General features: G+C 56.3%; 2 protein-coding genes across 3 annotated transcripts; both read left to right on the plus strand.

Moving 5' to 3' along the window:
* The first annotated feature begins 1,278 nt into the window (after positions 1–1,278).
* Positions 1,279–4,952, plus strand: SLC10A3 (solute carrier family 10 member 3). 2 transcript variants are annotated; one of them, XM_071213329.1, is made up of 3 exons: positions 1,310–1,370; positions 2,373–2,537; positions 3,158–4,952. In XM_071213329.1, the coding sequence occupies exon 3, from the start codon at positions 3,277–3,279 to the stop codon at positions 4,702–4,704; it is 1,428 nt and encodes a 475-aa protein (XP_071069430.1). In that variant the 5' UTR covers positions 1,310–1,370; positions 2,373–2,537; positions 3,158–3,276; the 3' UTR covers positions 4,705–4,952. The 2 variants fall into 2 exon arrangements, with proteins under 2 accessions (XP_058147236.1, XP_071069430.1); XM_058291253.2 differs by lacking the exon at positions 2,373–2,537 and having other exon boundaries at positions 1,279–1,370.
* Positions 4,953–5,326: 374 nt separating this feature from the next.
* UBL4A (ubiquitin like 4A) lies at positions 5,327–8,091 on the plus strand. Its single transcript, XM_058291060.2, has 4 exons — positions 5,327–5,472; positions 5,636–5,741; positions 6,012–6,232; positions 6,342–8,091. The coding sequence occupies exons 1-4, from the start codon at positions 5,425–5,427 to the stop codon at positions 6,450–6,452; spliced, it is 486 nt and encodes a 161-aa protein (XP_058147043.1). The 5' UTR covers positions 5,327–5,424; the 3' UTR covers positions 6,453–8,091.
* The last annotated feature ends 9,236 nt before the right edge of the window (positions 8,092–17,327 follow it).

Below are 17,327 nucleotides of genomic sequence, written 5' to 3' on the forward strand. Positions count from 1 at the left end.
TCAGCTGCAGCGTGTGCCATGCTCAGCCCTCTCACCGACCTGTGCCAGCTCTTAGCACTACCTGCTTCTGTCAGGAACCCTCAAGCCCATTTCTGGGGAACAGGACGAACATTCCAGGACACCAAGAGCACACGAATGGTTTACACCTCATTGGCTCTCCCAGGTAAAGAACAGGTGGACCCGCCGCCTCCGAAGGCTTTTGATCACCCATATAAAGCAAACCCCTTAGAGCATGCACCCCCCATGTGTCTATTTATTTATACACTTATCACATGCCTGTGCTAACTTGAACTTTAAAAAAACACACAGAAAAAATAACTTTTGAGCAAGGTGTTCATCACAGATGGCCTATGGGACCCCTGTATCTTTTGAATGCTTTTTTTAATAAACCCACAGAAAAAAATTTTTTTTTTACAGGATGAAGTAAAACTTGAGAGATTCCTTTATCTCCTCTGCACATTTACAACAACGCCTGTTGTGCACCTTCCGGGGGACAAGTGTGGCCCATTTTGGGGACCACTTGGCACAGCAGTGACAAGAGGTTCTTTCAGAACAGTGGGTGGCTGTTGACGTGTGTGCCGCCTGGTTCCAGCTGCCCCAGCAGCCTTTGGGGAAAATATAAATACCCGACTGGCTCTGAACTTGCTCTCTGTCTTCCAGCACCCTCTCTCCGCCCTCCCACCACCTTTGTTCCCATCCTCATGCCATCTGTTTCTTCCATTCCTTTCCGTGAAGCCTCTGGACCCTGCTGGCCCGCCAAAGAGTTTGGAAGGCGGACAATTCGTCGGAGCCCATTTAATGTTCCACGTTAGGAAAATAGGCGCTAGACAAAGAGTGGGACGAAGAGAGGTGAAAGTCGGCATGAAGCCTGGGCCCCGGGATCTGGGGGGGGGGACCCATTTGGCCCTCCGGCCCCAGGGCTGGGCACTCGGAGCGGGCACGTCGCCGAAACCCTCCCCCCGGGCCCACCGCGGCCGCTGCTGCCGCGCCCCAAGCAGCGGTCGCGAGTTTCCCAAGCCCTGCTGGCGTCTAACCCTGGGTCTCCCCGTCACAAAAGGCGCAGCGTTTTGGGGGGCTGACGGGGGGCCCGACGCGGGGGGGCCCTTCCCAGAGCGGGCCAACAGCCGCGCCCTCGAACTATCCGTCGCACCCCGAGACGCTCCCAGGCCGGCCCGCCCTCCTCGCCACGCCCAGAAACGTCACATCCGGTCGGAACCCACCCCGGACGCGAGCGCTGATTGGCCCGTTGCGGGCGGGGCGGGGCCGGGGGCGGGGCGTCGGAGCCGGGCGGGGCGGGGCGCCGGCGGCTAAGCTCTCAGGCGTCCGGCAGTCCCGGCGGGCGCTGGCGCCGAGCTCCGCCGCCGCGACAGGTGAGACCCTCCGGGCCGGGGAAGGAGCGGGCGGGAGGCCGCCTCTGGCCCCGACCCCGCTCCGGCAGCCCCGGCCGGGCCGGCCGCTGCGCCCTCGAGAGGCCTGGCGCAGCTCTGGGTCCCGGGGCGAGGGCTCCCTGGACCCCGCGCTCCCTCCTGCCCCCACCCCCGCCTCGCCGGTTGGCGGCTCTGCCCGGGGAAAGCGATACACCCTCGATGTCACGAGCCCCCAACACTGACAGCCCGGCCGGGGGGGTGAGGAGGGGCGCAAGCCGCCGCAGGGGCCGGACCGTCTCCACCTTCCTTGGGGGCGGCCTGGCCCAACTCGCCCGGCTCATCCGGCAGAAGTGCTCTGGGGTCTGAGCAGTGACTTAGAGCGGCCGGCTGGAGTGGGAAGACAGCCGCCTCTCCTTTCTGAAGTGGTTGCGCACCACCCTGGTGGCTTCCGTCCAGGGTGCCTTTATCTTTGCCATCAGAGTCCCCTCCACTTGGCTTCTCATCCCCACCTCTGATTTCCCTGCATCCCTCCCCCGCCGTGAAACACAGGGCTCCAGCAAGGCCTCCAGCGTAGGTGACGGAAACTCCAAACCCACCAGAGGCTTGGCGTCAGGGGAAGCTCTTCCAGGGGCCAGCCTTCTGCTTGACCTGCCCCCCACCCCCTGTCCCCGCTTCCCGGCTGGGCTTGGAGATCAGGGCCAAAGACTGATAGGAACCTGAGAAACAGGTGGCTCGTCCATGACTGTGACTCTGCAAGGTGTGAGGCAACCGAGAGCAATGTCATGAAACCGCGGTGTCCCCATCCTGGTTGCCCCAGATCCAGCAGGTGATGTGACAAGAAAGAGGGGGAGGAGGAAAACCTGCTCCTTTCCCCATGAGTGCCCTCCTCCCGACCCCACCGTGAGTGACACACACACATAGGCACACTGGCGGCTGCAGTGGGGACATGTAGGGAGTGGGAGTCTCCCCGCTTCTGAGCAGAGCCTCACGGATACGATGTTGCAGCTTCAGGAGCTCCAGTTCTGGCACTGCCACAGGAGTGGGAGCTAGGACCGAAGAAGTCCCCAGCAGGCACGTGGCCCTATTTGATCCAGTCCTGCTGCTCCTTCCAGCAACTTCCCTGGGGAAGGGGGACCTGCTCTCATGACAGTCGGCAGGGAGGGCAGCCAGGTAGTTGGGCCAGCACCTTCCCCCGCTGCGTTCCTCTGGTAGACAAGGCCCCAGAGGGCTTTCGGCCTGGTGGCCACCCACGGCCCACACGGCTTTGCTGGCCTCAAACGCCCCAGCCTGCTGGTCGAAGGTCCCCGGGTCTGGCCCGACCAGGGATTCCCAGCAGCACCCTGAGTTGTCATCAGGCAGGTCGCCCTGTCACCCCCAGGAGGCCTTTCAGAGATTTCATCTGGGTCATGGGATCGCTGTGGCCCCCTGGAGCTGTGCCTTGAAGCTGGTGGGGGACAGGCAGGCTGTGCCTGTGGCTTAGTGCGAGCGGGGACGGGACTGGGGTGACCACCCTGAACCCCTCTGACTCAAGACGCCTCGGTACCGTCAGTGTGGTGCGCAAGGCCAGAAAAATCTGTGGGGACCGGCAGGCTGAACAGAATGCCTATCCGTAGGTGCCCCCTGGAGAGGGGGCAGCCAAAGGGTGCTCCAGGCCCTGGCCTTGCAGTCACGGGCTCAGGGCCGAGGGGCAGTGGGCTGGCAGGTCCCCAAGCTGCCGGTCCCCAGGGAGGCTCAGAGGCTGGCCGCTGCTCGCCTCACTGGCCTCCTCTCTGTGTCCCTTCTTTCCTCAGGGAGAGCACACTGTCAAGGGAGGCAGCACAGGCCCGGGCTCGCCCATGGGCCCTCCTCGGGACGAGCTGCCGGCACCAGCCGGCCCACTCTCCTAAGCTGCGGGGGCCTGGGAGACGCCATGGTGTTCGGGAGGGGCAGGGGCAGCTGCCGGGGGCGTCCGGCAGCGCAGTGTGGCAGCACGGGCCCCCTAGCCATGCTCGGGGCTGCCCTGCTGCTGGTTAGCCTGCCCGGGGGGATCCGCGGCACGGCCAGCGCCAGCCTCGGCCCGGCTCCTGGCCCCCACGGGCCGCCAGCGGGGGCCCACTACCTGAACATCGGGGACGGCTCTGTGACCGAGTTCGAGTTCCCCGAGGAGAGCGAGGGCGTCGTCGTGATCTCCAGCCACTACCCGGGCTGGAGCCCCAGGACGAGGCCCGGCCCCACGCTCAGGGTCACCTCCCTGGACCCCGAGGTGCTGGCCATCAAGAACGTGAGTGCCTTCCACTGGGGCGGCGGGCGCGGCTTCGTGGTGAGTGTGCGCTCGGGCCTGGCGGGGCTGGCCCCGCTGCACATCCAGCTCCTGGACCTGCGGGGGGGCCGGCCCGTGCTGCTCGAGGAGCGGCGAGACTTCCGCATCAGGGTGTCCCCGGCGGAAGACGCCCCCGCCGGCCTCGGCGCCGACCTGGGCCACTTCTCGGAGAACCCCATCCTTTACCTGCTCCTGCCGCTCGTCTTCGTCAACAAGTGCTCGTTCGGGTGCAAGGTGGAGCTGGAGGTGCTGAAGGGGCTGCTGCACAGCCCCCAGCCCATGCTGCTGGGCCTGCTGGGCCAGTTCCTGGTCATGCCCTTCTACGCCTTCCTGGTGGCCAAGGCCTTCATGCTGCCCAAGGCCCTGGCGCTGGGCCTGATCATCACCTGCTCGTCGCCCGGTGGCGGGGGCGGCTACCTCTTCAGCCTCCTCCTCGGAGGGGACGTCACCCTGGCCATCTCGATGACCTTCATCTCGACGGTGGCCGCCACCGGCTTGCTGCCCCTGTCCTCCGCCATCTACAGCCACCTGCTCAGCAGCCACGAGACGCTCCACATGCCCATCTCCAAGATCCTGGGGACGCTGCTCTTCATCGCCATCCCCATCGCGGCGGGCGTGGCCATCAAGTGCAAGCTGCCCAAGTTCTCCCAGCTGCTGCTGCACGTCATCAAGCCCTTCAGCTTCGTGCTCCTGGTGGGCGGCCTCTTCCTGGCCTACCACATGGGCATCTTCATCCTGGTGGGCGTCCGCGTCCCCATCGTGCTGGCGGGCCTCACGGTGCCCCTGGCGGGCCTCCTGGTGGGCTACTGCCTGGCCCGGTGCCTGAAGCTGCCCGAGGCCCAGCGGCGGACGGTCAGCATCGAGGTCGGGGTGCAGAACAGCCTGCTGGCCTTGGCCGTGCTGCAGCTGTCCTTCCGCCGCCTGCAGGCCGACTACGCCTCCCAGGCCCCCTTCATCGTGGCGCTGAGCGGCACCTCGGAGATGCTGGCGGTGGTCATCGGCCACTTCATCTACAGCAGCCTGTTCCCGGTGCCCTGAGCCCCGCCCCCAGGGCCAAGCTTCTGCCGCCCGGAGCCCCACGCCCCCCTCCCCCCACAGTTCTCGTGTACCAAAGGCCTTTAGTTCTGATGCACTATGCACTCAAAAAAAAAAAAAAAAAAAAAAAATCCAGGCTTATTTTTTTTACTGATTTTTTTATTCTCCAGCTTTCGGTGCCAAAGAGGCCATGCTGAGTTCGGTAGGTGGGCACTGCCCAGAAACTATATTTCAATAAAAGAGAGAAGCCACCTCGGGTCCCTTTCGGTCTCTGCCCTCTGGGGCTCGGGGGCTGGGAAGGTGTGGGCCAGGGTGGGGGACCGGCGGGCGCGAGGCGGTGGCCTTGGCGCAGGTGCCGCCGAATCGGGCCGCCGAGGCTCGGCTCAGGCCGGGGGGGGGGGGGGGGGGGGGAGTTTTCGGGCACCTCGCGCTCTTTCCCGCAGCCAGGCTCTAGAAGGGAGGCGGGGAGGAGGAGGGCCGGGGCCCCGCGACCCGGCCTGCTCGCCGGCCCAGGGCGGTTGTCCGCGGCCAGACCGGGGAGGAGGAGGAGGGCAGACAGCAGCGGGGCGGCGGGGCCCGCCCGGGCCGGGCAGCAGCGACGCCGGGCAGACTGGGGGCGCCGGGGCGGGGCACCCCGGGCTCCTCCCCGGGGGCGGGGCGGGCGCGCTCCCGCGGTGGCGGCGGCGGCGGGGCGCGCGGGCCGCAGTGGACGCCGCGGCCGCCATGCAGCTGACGGTGAAGGCGCTCCAGGGCCGCGAGTGCAGCCTGCAGGTAGCGGGGCGCGGGGCCGGGAGCGGGGCAGGGCCGGGCGCCGGCCCCGGGGTGCGGGGGGACCGGGCGGGCCGCGGCGGCCGCCGTCCCCAGGGCCCGCGGGCTCAGCCCCTGCCTCCCCTGTCCCCTGCCTCCCCTGTCCCCCGCCCGCGGGCCGGCCCAGGTGTCGGAGGACGAGCCGGTGGCCACGCTGAAGCACCTGGTCTCCGAGAAGCTGAACGTCCCTGTGCGCCAGCAGCGGCTGCTGTTCAAGGGCAAGGCCCTGGCAGGTAACCGCGGCGGAGACGCCCGGGGAGCCCCGCAGGAAGTCGGGGACCGGGTGTCGAGGCCGCGCCCGGGGCCGCAGCGACCCGGCCCGGGACGGCGGCTGTGCGGCGGGGCGGGCGGCCGGTGCCTGGCGCCGAGGGCCGCTCGGCCCGCGGGGACGCCGCGGGATCCCCCGGCGCGAGGCGGCGGGGCCCCTGGCGCGCGCAGTCGGGGCCGGGCAGCCCTTCCCGGGGGGCAGAGGTGAGGCCCGCCGTCCCGTTTCGCTCTGGCAGATGGGAAGCGCCTCTCCGATTACAGCATCGGGCCCAATTCCAAGCTCAACCTAGTGGTCAAGCCGCTGGAGAAGGTGTTACTGGAAGCGGACACCGCGCGCAGACTGGCCGAGACCCCGGCCCCGCCCCCGCCCCCCGCCGCCTGGCAGCTGATCTCCAAAATCTTAGGCCGTCACTTCAGCGCAGCGGATGCCAGCAGGGTCCTGGAGCAGCTCCAGCGGGTGAGGACGGCCTAGCGCCACCAGCCCCACCCTCCGCCGCCGCTCGCGTCCCAGCTGCGCCCGGCCCTGTCTCCGTCCCCCTGAGTCCCCTCCGGCCCTCTCCCTTCAGGATTACGAGAGGTCCCTGAGCCGCCTGACGCTGGATGACATTGAGCGCCTGGCTGGCCGCTTCCTGCACCCCGAAGTGACCGAGCCTCTGGAGAAGGGGCTCTCCAAATAGGAGCCTCGGCGCATGGGAGGAGCCGGAGCTGGGATGCATTAAATGTGTTCTCAGGTTGCTACTTGGCTCGTAATAGTCATCGTGGGCAGCGTGTCCCCGGCTCTTGCCCGAGGCCGGGCAGTGCTCCAAGCACTTGACCTGGCTTCGCTCCTGGACCCCTCAGGAGAGGCGAGACAAGAAAGCCTCGTCGCCACGAACACGGGAGCCGGGCTCGGGGTCCAGCCCGCTCCTCCGAGTTCCTCAGGGTGAGAACGAGCCAGTGGCTGCTTGGGAGGGTTCCCCGGGATGGGCTGCCCACGAGTCCTTGCGTGGCTCCTCCCAGGCCTGCAAGGGGAAGCCACTGTCCCGGGCGCGCTCCTGCCCTCAGGCGCCATGTGGCTCCAGCGCGGGGCTCCGTCCCGGGACAGCCGGCCACGGGGCCTCCTTGGAGCTGCCGCAGCCAGTGTGCCCTCAACGGAGGGGACATAGGCCGGGGGACTGTGGGCATGTCCCTGTGCCATGCTGGCCCCCGGCTGTCGACTGCCCGTCCCATCTCAGTCCATCTTTCCTTCTCCCCCCATCAGGTTGGGGGGGGGGCTCTGTAGCACCCTTTCCCCCTTGGATTCAGCAAACAAACTGAGCCCTAGACGGAAGTGCTGGCCAAGGGGGGCCCGAGCTGGGGCGCCCCACCTTCCAAGGCACAGCTCTTCCCTGGGGCACTCCCTCTGCCTGTCTTCTCCTGGAAGGGGGTGCTTGCCTGAGAGGGTGACGGGCACATTGCATAAGGCCACCTGGGAAGACCGTGCCAGAGTGAGGACTCGCCCCCCCAGCCCGGGCGATGGACACGGTCCCCCGTGCAGAGAGGGCTGTCACTTTCCATGCCCGTCCTTCCCTGGAGAGGCGCCCTGGTGCCACCAGGGGACAGGGAGAGGTTGGTGGCCAGAAGTGGGGCCTAGGCGATGCCAGTCCAGCTCTCCCTCGGCCGGCCCTGTCTGCAGGTGCTGGAGGTGATCTAAGCACCCCAGGGCAGTAGAGGCTGGAAGGAGGCCACGCGCCAGGAGGATGCTGCCCCAGCCCCTCTCCTCGGCCAGCCTGCCCTCTGCCTCCGGTGGGACCTGGTCCGATTGGGGGCCCCTGTCCGAGGCCCTCCTGCCTGGGCCTCGTGGGGCAAAGCCGGGCAGAGACCCGGCAGCCGGGACTACACAGTAGCAGGGCGAAGCCGGCAGCGCGGGAGGGCTGGCATGGCCCTTGGGCAGCCTGCCGGTGCTTGCACTTGCCTGGAGTCGGGAGATGTAGCTTGCCGTTTTATTTTTATGAAAAGGGAACTAACTATATTAGCAAGGCTTCTCGTGGTCTTGAGTAACTGGTGTAACCATCGAGGAAACGGGGGTTATATAATCGAAGGCAATTCCTCAGCTGACAAAGCTGCCAAGTCCAAGGGCGTTGCAGCGAATGAACCGTTTCGCCAGACCGCCAGTTTCTTCCCACCCTCGCATTTGGCAATAAGTATCTGCTTCGTCCTTGGCTGCTCCCTCTTCGGATCAATTGCGGCTGCCTGCGGACCCCACACTTCCTTGTTCACAGCAGCTTCTCTCCCCGGAGTGTAGCTTTTTTTCCAGATGACCCCAGCAAATAAATGCTCTCGTCTCCTTGGTCAGAACTGGTCATGGGTGCAGTCATTGTGGCCGAGGTTGGGGTGGGAGGTGGGCAGTGCTAACTCCCCGTCAGGGCCTGCCCCCTGGAGCTGGGAGGGGGAGCCTCCCAGGGCTACACAAGGGAGGCAGGGGCAGGGCCGAACAGCAGCTGGGAAGCTGGGTCCCAAACTGCAACTGTCCGCTATGCAGGACTGACACGCAGAAGGTAGGATCCGGCCGGCCCTGGAGGCAGGGAAGGAGGCAGCGTCAGGGAGGCTGGGAGATCGGGCCTCTTGCCGAGGGTTTCCAGGGTGCCATTCCCATCCTCCAGCAGGCCTTCGCTGCCCCCGTTAGCCAGTTGAAGAGACAGGTCCTAGAGATGGTCACTGAGCCACTTGCACCAGCGCCTCCCAGCTCAGGAGGGACAGAGGCCGGTGGCCAGGTGCTTGGGAGAGTTGCCCCAGTGGAGACGCAAAGGCACCTCTGCCAGTGTATTTGGGAAGGGGTCTGGACAGGTAGGGGGCAGTGGCCGGCTGTGGAGGTGAGGGGCGTAAAGAGAGAGGGGTCTTTTCAGGCTTTCTGCTGGGGGCCATGGTAGCCAAAATGGGGAGCCTGGGAAAGAGGGCAGAGATCCAGAGGGCCGGGTGTGGCTTCGTTGGGTTGAAAGGGTGGCTGGGGAGCTGGCCGCGGGGCAGTTGGGCATGTGGGTTGGAAACTCTGGGCTGGACACTTCAGCATATATGGTGGGGACCTCAAAAGGGAGAGCAGGTGCCATTCGGTGGCAGGTCCTGGCTCGTTCTGAGCCCTTCCTCGCAGCACGCGTATTTCACCTTCGCCCAGCCGCAGTGTTCTGGAAAGAGCCCCCGTCACCGACATTTGGGGGTTCTCTGTGGGAAGCAGGTCTAGAAGCTGCGAGGACGGATGAAGTGGCCTCCCAGTGAGTGTGGCAGGCCAAGGGGGAGAGGACTGAGCCTTGAGGAACATCAGTAATCAGAGAGGAGGTGGAGGAGAAGACTGGGCCGTGGACACCCAACCCTCTTTCATCTGATGGTTTTAGCATCCAGCCATGAGCCTTGCCTGCATCATCAACAATTACACTGAGGGTTGTAAGATGGTGATTTTCTAATGCCTAACACATGGGCTCTGCCTGGGGGACTGTTCCACGTCATGGGACATGGCTCCTTCTGAGTAAATGCTGGTCGCACTTCCACAATGGGGCAGCTCGATAATAAACTTGCAGCTTCTGCAAGTTGTGGCTCTTATGGGGGCTAGGGATGGGGCCTAGCCCTGTCAAATACCACAGTATCAAACATTAAAAATTACCTGGAGGGGGAGCAGATGTGGCTCAAGTGGTTGAGCCCCCACCTCCCATCCCGGGTTTGGTTCCCAGTGCCTCCTGAAAAAACGAAGCAAACAAACAAAGAAACCAACTCAGGGAAGCTGATGTGGCTCAGTGGTTGAACACCAGCTTCCCACATATGAGATACCAGTTTCAGCCCTCAGTATCTGAAAAAAAAATTCCCTGGAGGGGTTCAACAGAGCTTGGAGCTGGCAGAAGAATCAGTGAACTTGAAGATGAAACAATTGAAATCATCCCATCTGAAGAGGAGAAAGAAGAAAGAATGCAGAACTGCGAACAGAGCCTGAGAAACCTGTGGGGCACCATCAAGCAAACCAATAGATGGACTGTGGGAAACCCAGGAGGAGAAGCAAGAGAGAAATGGGCGGAGAGAATAGTCAAAGGAAGCATGGCTGAAATCTTCCCAAATTTAACAAAAGACATGAATGGACCCATCCAAGTCACTCCACAAACTCCAAACAGGCTTTAAACCCAAATAGGTATCCATGCCATAGCATTTGATAGTCAGACTGTCAGACGCCAAAGATAAAGCCACAAGAGAGAAGCAACATGTCATGTACAAGGGAGCCGCTATCAGATTAAGTGCTGATTTCTCACTGGAAACCATGGAGGCAAGAGGGCAGTGGGATGACATATTTGAAGTGCTGAGTGCAAAAAAAAAAAAAAGCCAACCAAGAATACTATATTTAACCAAAATGTCCTTCAAAAATGAGGGTGAGATTAAGACATTCCCAGATAAACAAAAGCTGAGGGAGTTTGTCACCACTAGACTGGCCCCACTGGAGATACTAAAGAGAGTTCTGCAGTTTGAAAGGAAAGGACAGCAGACAACAGATTGAAGAAATAAGGATCTCTGGTAAGGGTAAGGACAGGGTAAATATAAATGGCAGTACTATTGTACTTTTGGTTTGCAACTCCACTTTCTACTTCCTATAGGCTCTGGAAAGCAAATGCATAAAATGTAATAAGGGGAAGTGGCTATGGCTCAAGCAATTGAGCTCCTGTTTATCATATGGAGGACCCAGGTTCGACCCCCAACCTCCTGGTAAAAAAAGGAAAAAGACATCCCAGACCTGTGCTGTGAGGCACAAGGCCCCCGTGTTCACAGTGCAGTGCGGGGAGATACAAGACCCCCGCACAGCGAAGCAGCACACCAAAAAGAGGATGACACAACCAGATAGAAGGGGAAAAAGTGTAACAAGAAGTCAGTGGTTTAGGACTCACAAGGTGTAAGCATGCATTTTGTGACAAGAACTATACATGAAGGTGGGAGACTGGAGAGCTATAGGAAGACAATTTCTGCATATCATTGATTTAGGACGTAAATTTAAGCCTTGTGGTAAATACAAGGAAAATATCAGAGACTATGCAAGCTCATAGAGACAGAAATTAGAGTATAGGTGACAGGTGGCCAGGAGCAAGGGCAGGGGGAATGGGGAGTTACTGCATAATACGGGTAGGAGTTCTGTTTGGATAGATGGGGAAGTTTTAGAAATGGAAGTTGATGAAGGTACTGCAACATTGTAAAAATGAGTCATACCACTAGAGACAAAGATCATTAAAAGCAATACATCATCTTGGACTGGGTTTAATAATGGAGGAGAAAAGGCACATGAGGACATTTTTGGGACATATGAAAAACTGGAAATAGGACTGTAAGCCTAGCATCAATGTTAAATTCCTTGAACTTGGTAACTGCACTTAAGGTGGTTACACAAGGGAATATCCTGGTTCTTAGGAAATGTAAATGGCTATAGTTAAATGTTCAAGAGGCACGATGTACACAATCTACACTAGAGTGTTCAGAAAAATGGACTGATAGATGGGTTGAGAAATTGATGGATAGATAAAATGAGATGGCAAATGTGGCAAAAGGTTAAAATTGGTGGATCTGGGCCTCTGGTGGGATAGGGAAATGTTAGCGGTCTTTGTACTGGGTTTGCATTGTTTTCCCAACTGTCCTATAAGTTTGAACGTAGTTCAACCTTAAAAGTTTTATAAAATAAATAACAGAAGATTTGAGACTTGTTTTAACAGACTTGGGACCAAAATTACTATTACTAAATTGGCAGAGACAAGTTAATGCAAGGATCTCCTTGAATTTCATTAATAAATGTTATTTTAAGAAAAAAAAATTCCATTCTCAAATCTGAGGTCATGAAGACTTTACCCTATGCTTTCTTCAAAGACATTGATAGTTTAAGCTCTTACAATCAGGTATCTGATCTATTTCAAGTTAATTTTTGTACATGCTGTGAAGTCATTCTTTTGCATGTGGACGTCCAGTTTTCCTAGCACTATTTGTTGAAGGGATTGTTCTTCCTCCATTGAACAGTCTTGACATCCTCGGTGAAAATCAAGATGTGTCAATTCTATTCTTTTGGTCTCTATGCCTATCTTTGTGCCAATACCACACTGTTTTGATTATTGTAGCTTTATAATAAGTTTTGAAATCGGGAGTCCTCCAACTTTGTTCTTCTTCCTCAAGATTGTTTTCGTTATCTGAGGTCCCTTGCAATTCCATACGAATTTGAGGATCCATTTTTCCACTTCTGAAAAAAGAAAAGGCTGCTGAATTTTTTATAGGAATTGTGTTGAACTTTTAGATCACTATGGATAGTTTTTTTTTTTTTTCAGTAGGTCCTGGATGAGAACCGAGTGTTTTTGCTTTTTTAAGATTTATTTCTCCCCGCCCCCTTATTGTTTGCATTTGCTGTCTGTTCATTGTGTGCTCATCTTTCTTTCTTTTAGGAGGCACTGGGAACCGAACCCAGGACCTCCCATGTGGGAGGGAAGTGCTTAATTGCTTGAGCCACCTCTGCTCCCTGTTTTGTTGTGCTCTCCTTATGTTTTCCTCCTTGTGTCTCTTGTTGCATCATCTTGTTGCATCAGCTCACTGTCTTGCTCATCTTCTTTAGGAGGCCCAGGGAACTGAACCCAGGACCTCCCATGAAGTAAGTGGGAGCTCAATTGCTTGAGCCACATCTGCTTCCCAGAAATGAGTGTTTTTGTTGTTTGCTTGTTTGTTTGTTTGTTTTTAGGGGGTACTGGGGATCGAACCCGGGACCTTGTATGTGGGAAGCAGATGGGTGCTCAACTACTTGAGCTATATCTGCTTCACCACTTTGGATAGTATTGATATCTTTTTTAAAAAAATAAATTTTATTGAAATATATTTACAAACCATACAATCCATCTAAAGTGTTCAATTCAATGGCATCTGATATAACCATAGAGTTACACATTCATCTCTTCAATCAATATTAGAACAAGTATTGACATCTTAACAATATGAACTCTTCTAATCCATGAATATGGGATGCCTTGATATTTACCTGGGTCTTCTTTAATGTTTTCCAGCAATGTTGTGTAGTTTTCATTGTACATGTCTTTCACCTCCTTGCTTAAATTTATTCCTAGCTATTTTATTCTTTTAGATACACTTGTAAATGGAATTGTGTGTGTTTTCCTCATTTTCTTTTCAGATTGTTCATTGCCAGAGTATAGAAACAACTGGTTTTTGCATGCTGATCTTGTACACTGCAACCTTGCTGAATTTGTTTATTAGCTGTAATAACTTTCTTGGGGATAATTTGGGATTTTCTATATGTAGGATTGTGTCATCTGTGAAGAGATAAGTTGTACTTCTTTCTACTGTGGATGCCTTTCAGTTCTTTTCCTTGCCTATGTACTCTTTTTCTTTTTTTTTTTTTCCCCTTTAAAATATATCCTGGAAATCTTTCCCTTTGTACTAGAGAGCTTTTTATTCTTTTTTACCGCTGCATAGGACTATTATGTGGATGTCCCATAGTTGTTTTTTTAGCCAGTCCTGTTGATGGACATTTACATGGCATCCAGCATTTTTCTACTACTTACGTTGCAGTGGATAAAATTGTGCATATGTTGTTTTATATTTGTGGGGTAAATTCCTACCAGTGGGACTGCCAAGTCTCAGGACAGTCTTTGAGTTTTTTTCTTCCTTAGTACTCTGTTTTATTCAATTAGCAACAAATTGCCTGCCACATACCAGGCACTGTCCTGAGCGCTGGAGAGCCAAAAAAAGGTGAGCAAAAAGAACATCATTTCAATTAATAGAAATGCTGTGCAACAAAATGAAATTGGTGAATGCCATAAAGAGTGCCTGGGGGGATTATGTTAGATTGGCAATCACGACAGCTTCCTGGAGGTGACACAGGAGCTGAGAACCTATGCAAGAAGGATCCATCCCTGGGCTGGTTTAGAGACAGAGTCTAACAAACAGAAGAGTGAGGGCAAGGGGTGGGGCAGGCCACCCTTGGTCAGGGTCAGAGAGAAAGGCCTGGGAGGCTGCGGGAGAGTGAGGAAGTAGGCAGGGAAGGGAAGGGAAGGAGAAGGAGCCGGGAGCCAAATCACACTGGGCTTTTGTAAGTCACAGTGAGGAGTTTGGATTTGATTCCAAGGGTAATGGGAAACCATTTGAGGGTTTTGAGCAGGAATGTGACATGATGTGATTTACATTAGAAAATTAAAATCTTATTGTGCTGAGTGGGGGCCAGGCTGGGGAAGGACAAGCATAGGGAGAGATGGAACTGGCACTGGGGACTCTTCAGAGGAGAGAGAGAGGAGTGGGCTGATTTTGGACCTATTTTGGAGGAAGCGCCAACAAGATGTGCTGACCCAGCTCAGCTCCAAGTCCTTCGTTTTGACTGCAAGGCGGAAAACAGAAAACTAACACTACCATCACCCCTGGAAATTTCATGTTGCTCTGAAAACTTCTTTTCTGATTATAAATGCCTTATATATTAACTGTCAAAAAATTGGGGCAAAAAAAATCACACATAATTGGTAAGAAAGTGGAGAAGCATGGGAAAAAATACAATCAATGTAACCCACGGACTATGGTTAACAGCAGTACAGCAATACTCTTGCATCAATGCCAAAGATGTACTGTGTTAATAATAGGGGGTATGGAAATAATATGCCAGATGTACGCAATAGATCATAGTTAGTGGGAATAGTCTGTTGACATTATCTCATAATCTGGAACAAATGTTTCACCACAGTGCAGTGTGTTGGTGGAGGACTGTTGTGTGGGAATTCCGCACATGAGCATGACTGTAAGTTCACAACTTCTCTAATAAAAATATTTTTAAAAAATAATGAGCCGAGGAAAAAAAATCACCCATAATCCCATCACACTGATAACGGTGCATTTTTTCCAGGGTTTCGATGCATATATATATATAGTCATTTACTACCCTGGGGTTATACTGATCACTGCCTCCTGCGGTGTCACGCGATGTAGTAGACCGATTGCCACGGCCACGACTTCAGCTGAGGCCCGCGTCGCTTCTCGCCGGCACCGGTCTCCGGGCTGGCAGGCATCACCTCCACGCGGCCCCCTTAGCCCCGCTTCTCCTCCGCTGATCGCCCCCCTTAAAGCCCCCCGGGGCGTCACCACCTACCTCAGCGGTGGGGGCGGAGGGCGCAGACCCGCCGCCTCCCGCCGCCTCCCGCCGCCTCCCGCCGCCTCCCGCCGCCTCCAGGCGGCGGGCAGAGCCAAGTGGGCGGCGCCCAGCAAGGGTCCGTGCGCGCAGGCGCCGGTGTGACGTCACGGGGCCGGGGCGGGGGCGCCGGTGTGACGTCACGGGTCCGGACAAGAGGCCGGCGCAGGCGCAGAGGGCGGGGGCGCGGGTAGCGCTCGCCGCCGCGTCGTCTCGAGGGCCGGGAGGCGCGCTGCACACCTCTTATCCCGGCCGAGGGGCCGCCTGGGGCCGGCGCGGGCCGGGCGGCACGGAGAGGGGAGCAGGGGCACCCGGGCAGGGACTCGGGCAGGGCTGCACCGCGGCTGGGGCGCTCCGGGCCGGCGGTCGCGAGGGAGACAAGGCCTGAAGGGGCTGGACGCGGGCAGAGCGGGCCCGAGGCGGGTGAAATGGTGGCCTGGGAGCGACCAGGAGGCTGAGGCTCAGGCCAAGTCGGTAGAGGATAGGGCCTTCACCGGATCTCCGCCGGCGCCCTCAGTGTCCCTTTCCCATCCCCCCTGGAGGCGGAGATCGCCTGCGGTTCCCTGGCCCCAGATGCCGAGCCCCACCCAGCGGCGACCCAGAAGGAGCTGGCAGTGGCCGGCGGCGTCCTGGCGGTGTCAGCAGTAGAGGGGGCTGGGGTGGGGGTGGCGGCGGGTCCTCAGGGCCGGTCTCCACCCGAGGGACTGGTGTAAGGCAGCCACCCAAGGGTTAGGTGCTAGTGGGTCCTGAGAAGATGGAGTGAGCAGGTGGGGGGGGAGTTCTCACCTTGATCTTGACCTCCCTTTTCCCTCCCTCTTAGCCGATGGACTGCTGAGGACCCTCGCCTGCCCCGATTTTCCATCACGAACTTTCTCGCTGAGCCCGGGACAGGGAAATGGGGCTGCGGCCCAGCCTCGTGGCCCCTCCTTCTGGGCAGAGCTCCCTTCCCAAGGGCGCCGATCCCTCCAGGAGCTGCCCCTTTATTATTGGGGCTGAATCCGTGGCTGCATGGGCCCCTGGGCACCCGGTCCCACTTGTGTTACTTGGTGCTTCAGTGTTTCTACTGTAGAAAATAAAGGGCGGCGACTATTCCCTGTTGGATTGTCTTTTGGGCTACCACCCCTCCAGATTCCCTGGCCTTTGTTCTCTGGTTGGAGGAAAGGTTCTGGGATATTCAAGTAGTACAGGACAGTGTACTATGTAATAGAAGACTATATGAAATGAGTAACAGTAACATATAATGTATAGATTTGCGAGCTTAGCATTAAAGTTTTTTCATTTCATGTGAGCATTTCCTCTTTCTAAAAACTCTGCAAGCACATTGAATGGACGTATAAAGGATGTGTAACAATGTAACTGTTGACCATGTAAATTGTATACCGTGTTTCCATATGATCAATGGGGTGCTTGTATATAAGTCTTTGCATGAATAGTTATCTCCTTACAATAGATTCCAAGAGGCTTAGAATTACCGAGTTAAATGTTTTCTATTTATTATTTAAGGCCCTAGGATCTACGGTTCAAAATTGCTCTCCAGAAATTATACCTTCCCACCAAAAGTCTGTTTTCCCTGCATCTTTGTCACCACTGGGCCCGCTTCCTCCCAAAATAAAAAACTTCATTTGTATGAGAAGAGCAAACAGCCCAGAGACACAAAAATAGGGTTTTTGTGGCTTACTGGCCTCTTTTCAGATCAGCAAAGAAAAGCGTTAGGACCATTCCTTAAGGATCCTACAACCTTGCAAAACACACTTAGTAGTTTCAGTGGAGCTTTTGTAGCTCCCATGGGATTTTCTACAGAGCCAATGATCTGCCAATAAAGGCACTTTTCCTTTTTTCCATTCCCATCTGCACATCTTTCCTTGATTGCTTGCTTTCCTCGTTACAGCTTGGATTTTCCGGCTTCTTTGCATGCCTGGAAATGTGGGATTGGACATCAGACACTGCGTATTTGACCTTAGGTGCTAGATATTTTTGCATGTCTAAACTTATTCATGAGATTTGTTCTGGGATGCTGTTATTTGGAAATATCTTGATCCTGCTGAGTCTTGCTTGTAAGATTCCCTTGGTGGTACCAGAGCCACTTTTAGGAATGGTGACGGTGACAAGGATGAAGATTCTCACCTGATGGTGCAGCAGGTGTAGTTGCTACAGCAAGGATCTGTTTCTCTCTCCCTCTTCCTTCCCTCTTTATTTGTCACTTTTATACATTAACCAATAATGGACAGGAGTCCCTGCTGGCTTAGTTTTTGGTTTTTTCTTTTGTGGGTTTTGTTGTTTTTTTTGGCTTAGTTTTTATAATCTCACCATGGCAATTTTCTAAAAGCAATTACTTAAAAAAACATTTATTTCTGGCAAAAAGGTTTGAGAAAAAAAGTTCTGCTGGTGATCATAAACTTGAAAGCATGTGGTGAATGAC

The sequence above is a fragment of the Dasypus novemcinctus genome, chromosome X (assembly GCF_030445035.2).
Source record: "Dasypus novemcinctus isolate mDasNov1 chromosome X, mDasNov1.1.hap2, whole genome shotgun sequence".
Lineage (NCBI taxonomy): Eukaryota > Metazoa > Chordata > Mammalia > Cingulata > Dasypodidae > Dasypus > Dasypus novemcinctus.

What these genes read in the sequence shown, in the direction of transcription:
- SLC10A3 (XM_058291253.2), top strand. Translation starts at nt 3,277, where the DNA reads ATGGTGTTCGGGAGGGGCAGGGGCAGCTGCCGGGGGCGTCCGGCAGCG.
- UBL4A (XM_058291060.2), top strand. Translation starts at nt 5,425, where the DNA reads ATGCAGCTGACGGTGAAGGCGCTCCAGGGCCGCGAGTGCAGCCTGCAG. An exon ending in GCCGCGAGTGCAGCCTGCAG is followed by an intron (nt 5,473 to 5,635) that starts GTAGCGGGGCGC and finishes GGGCCGGCCCAG; the next exon opens with GTGTCGGAGGACGAGCCGGT. An exon ending in TCCTGGAGCAGCTCCAGCGG is followed by an intron (nt 6,233 to 6,341) that starts GTGAGGACGGCC and finishes CTCTCCCTTCAG; the next exon opens with GATTACGAGAGGTCCCTGAG.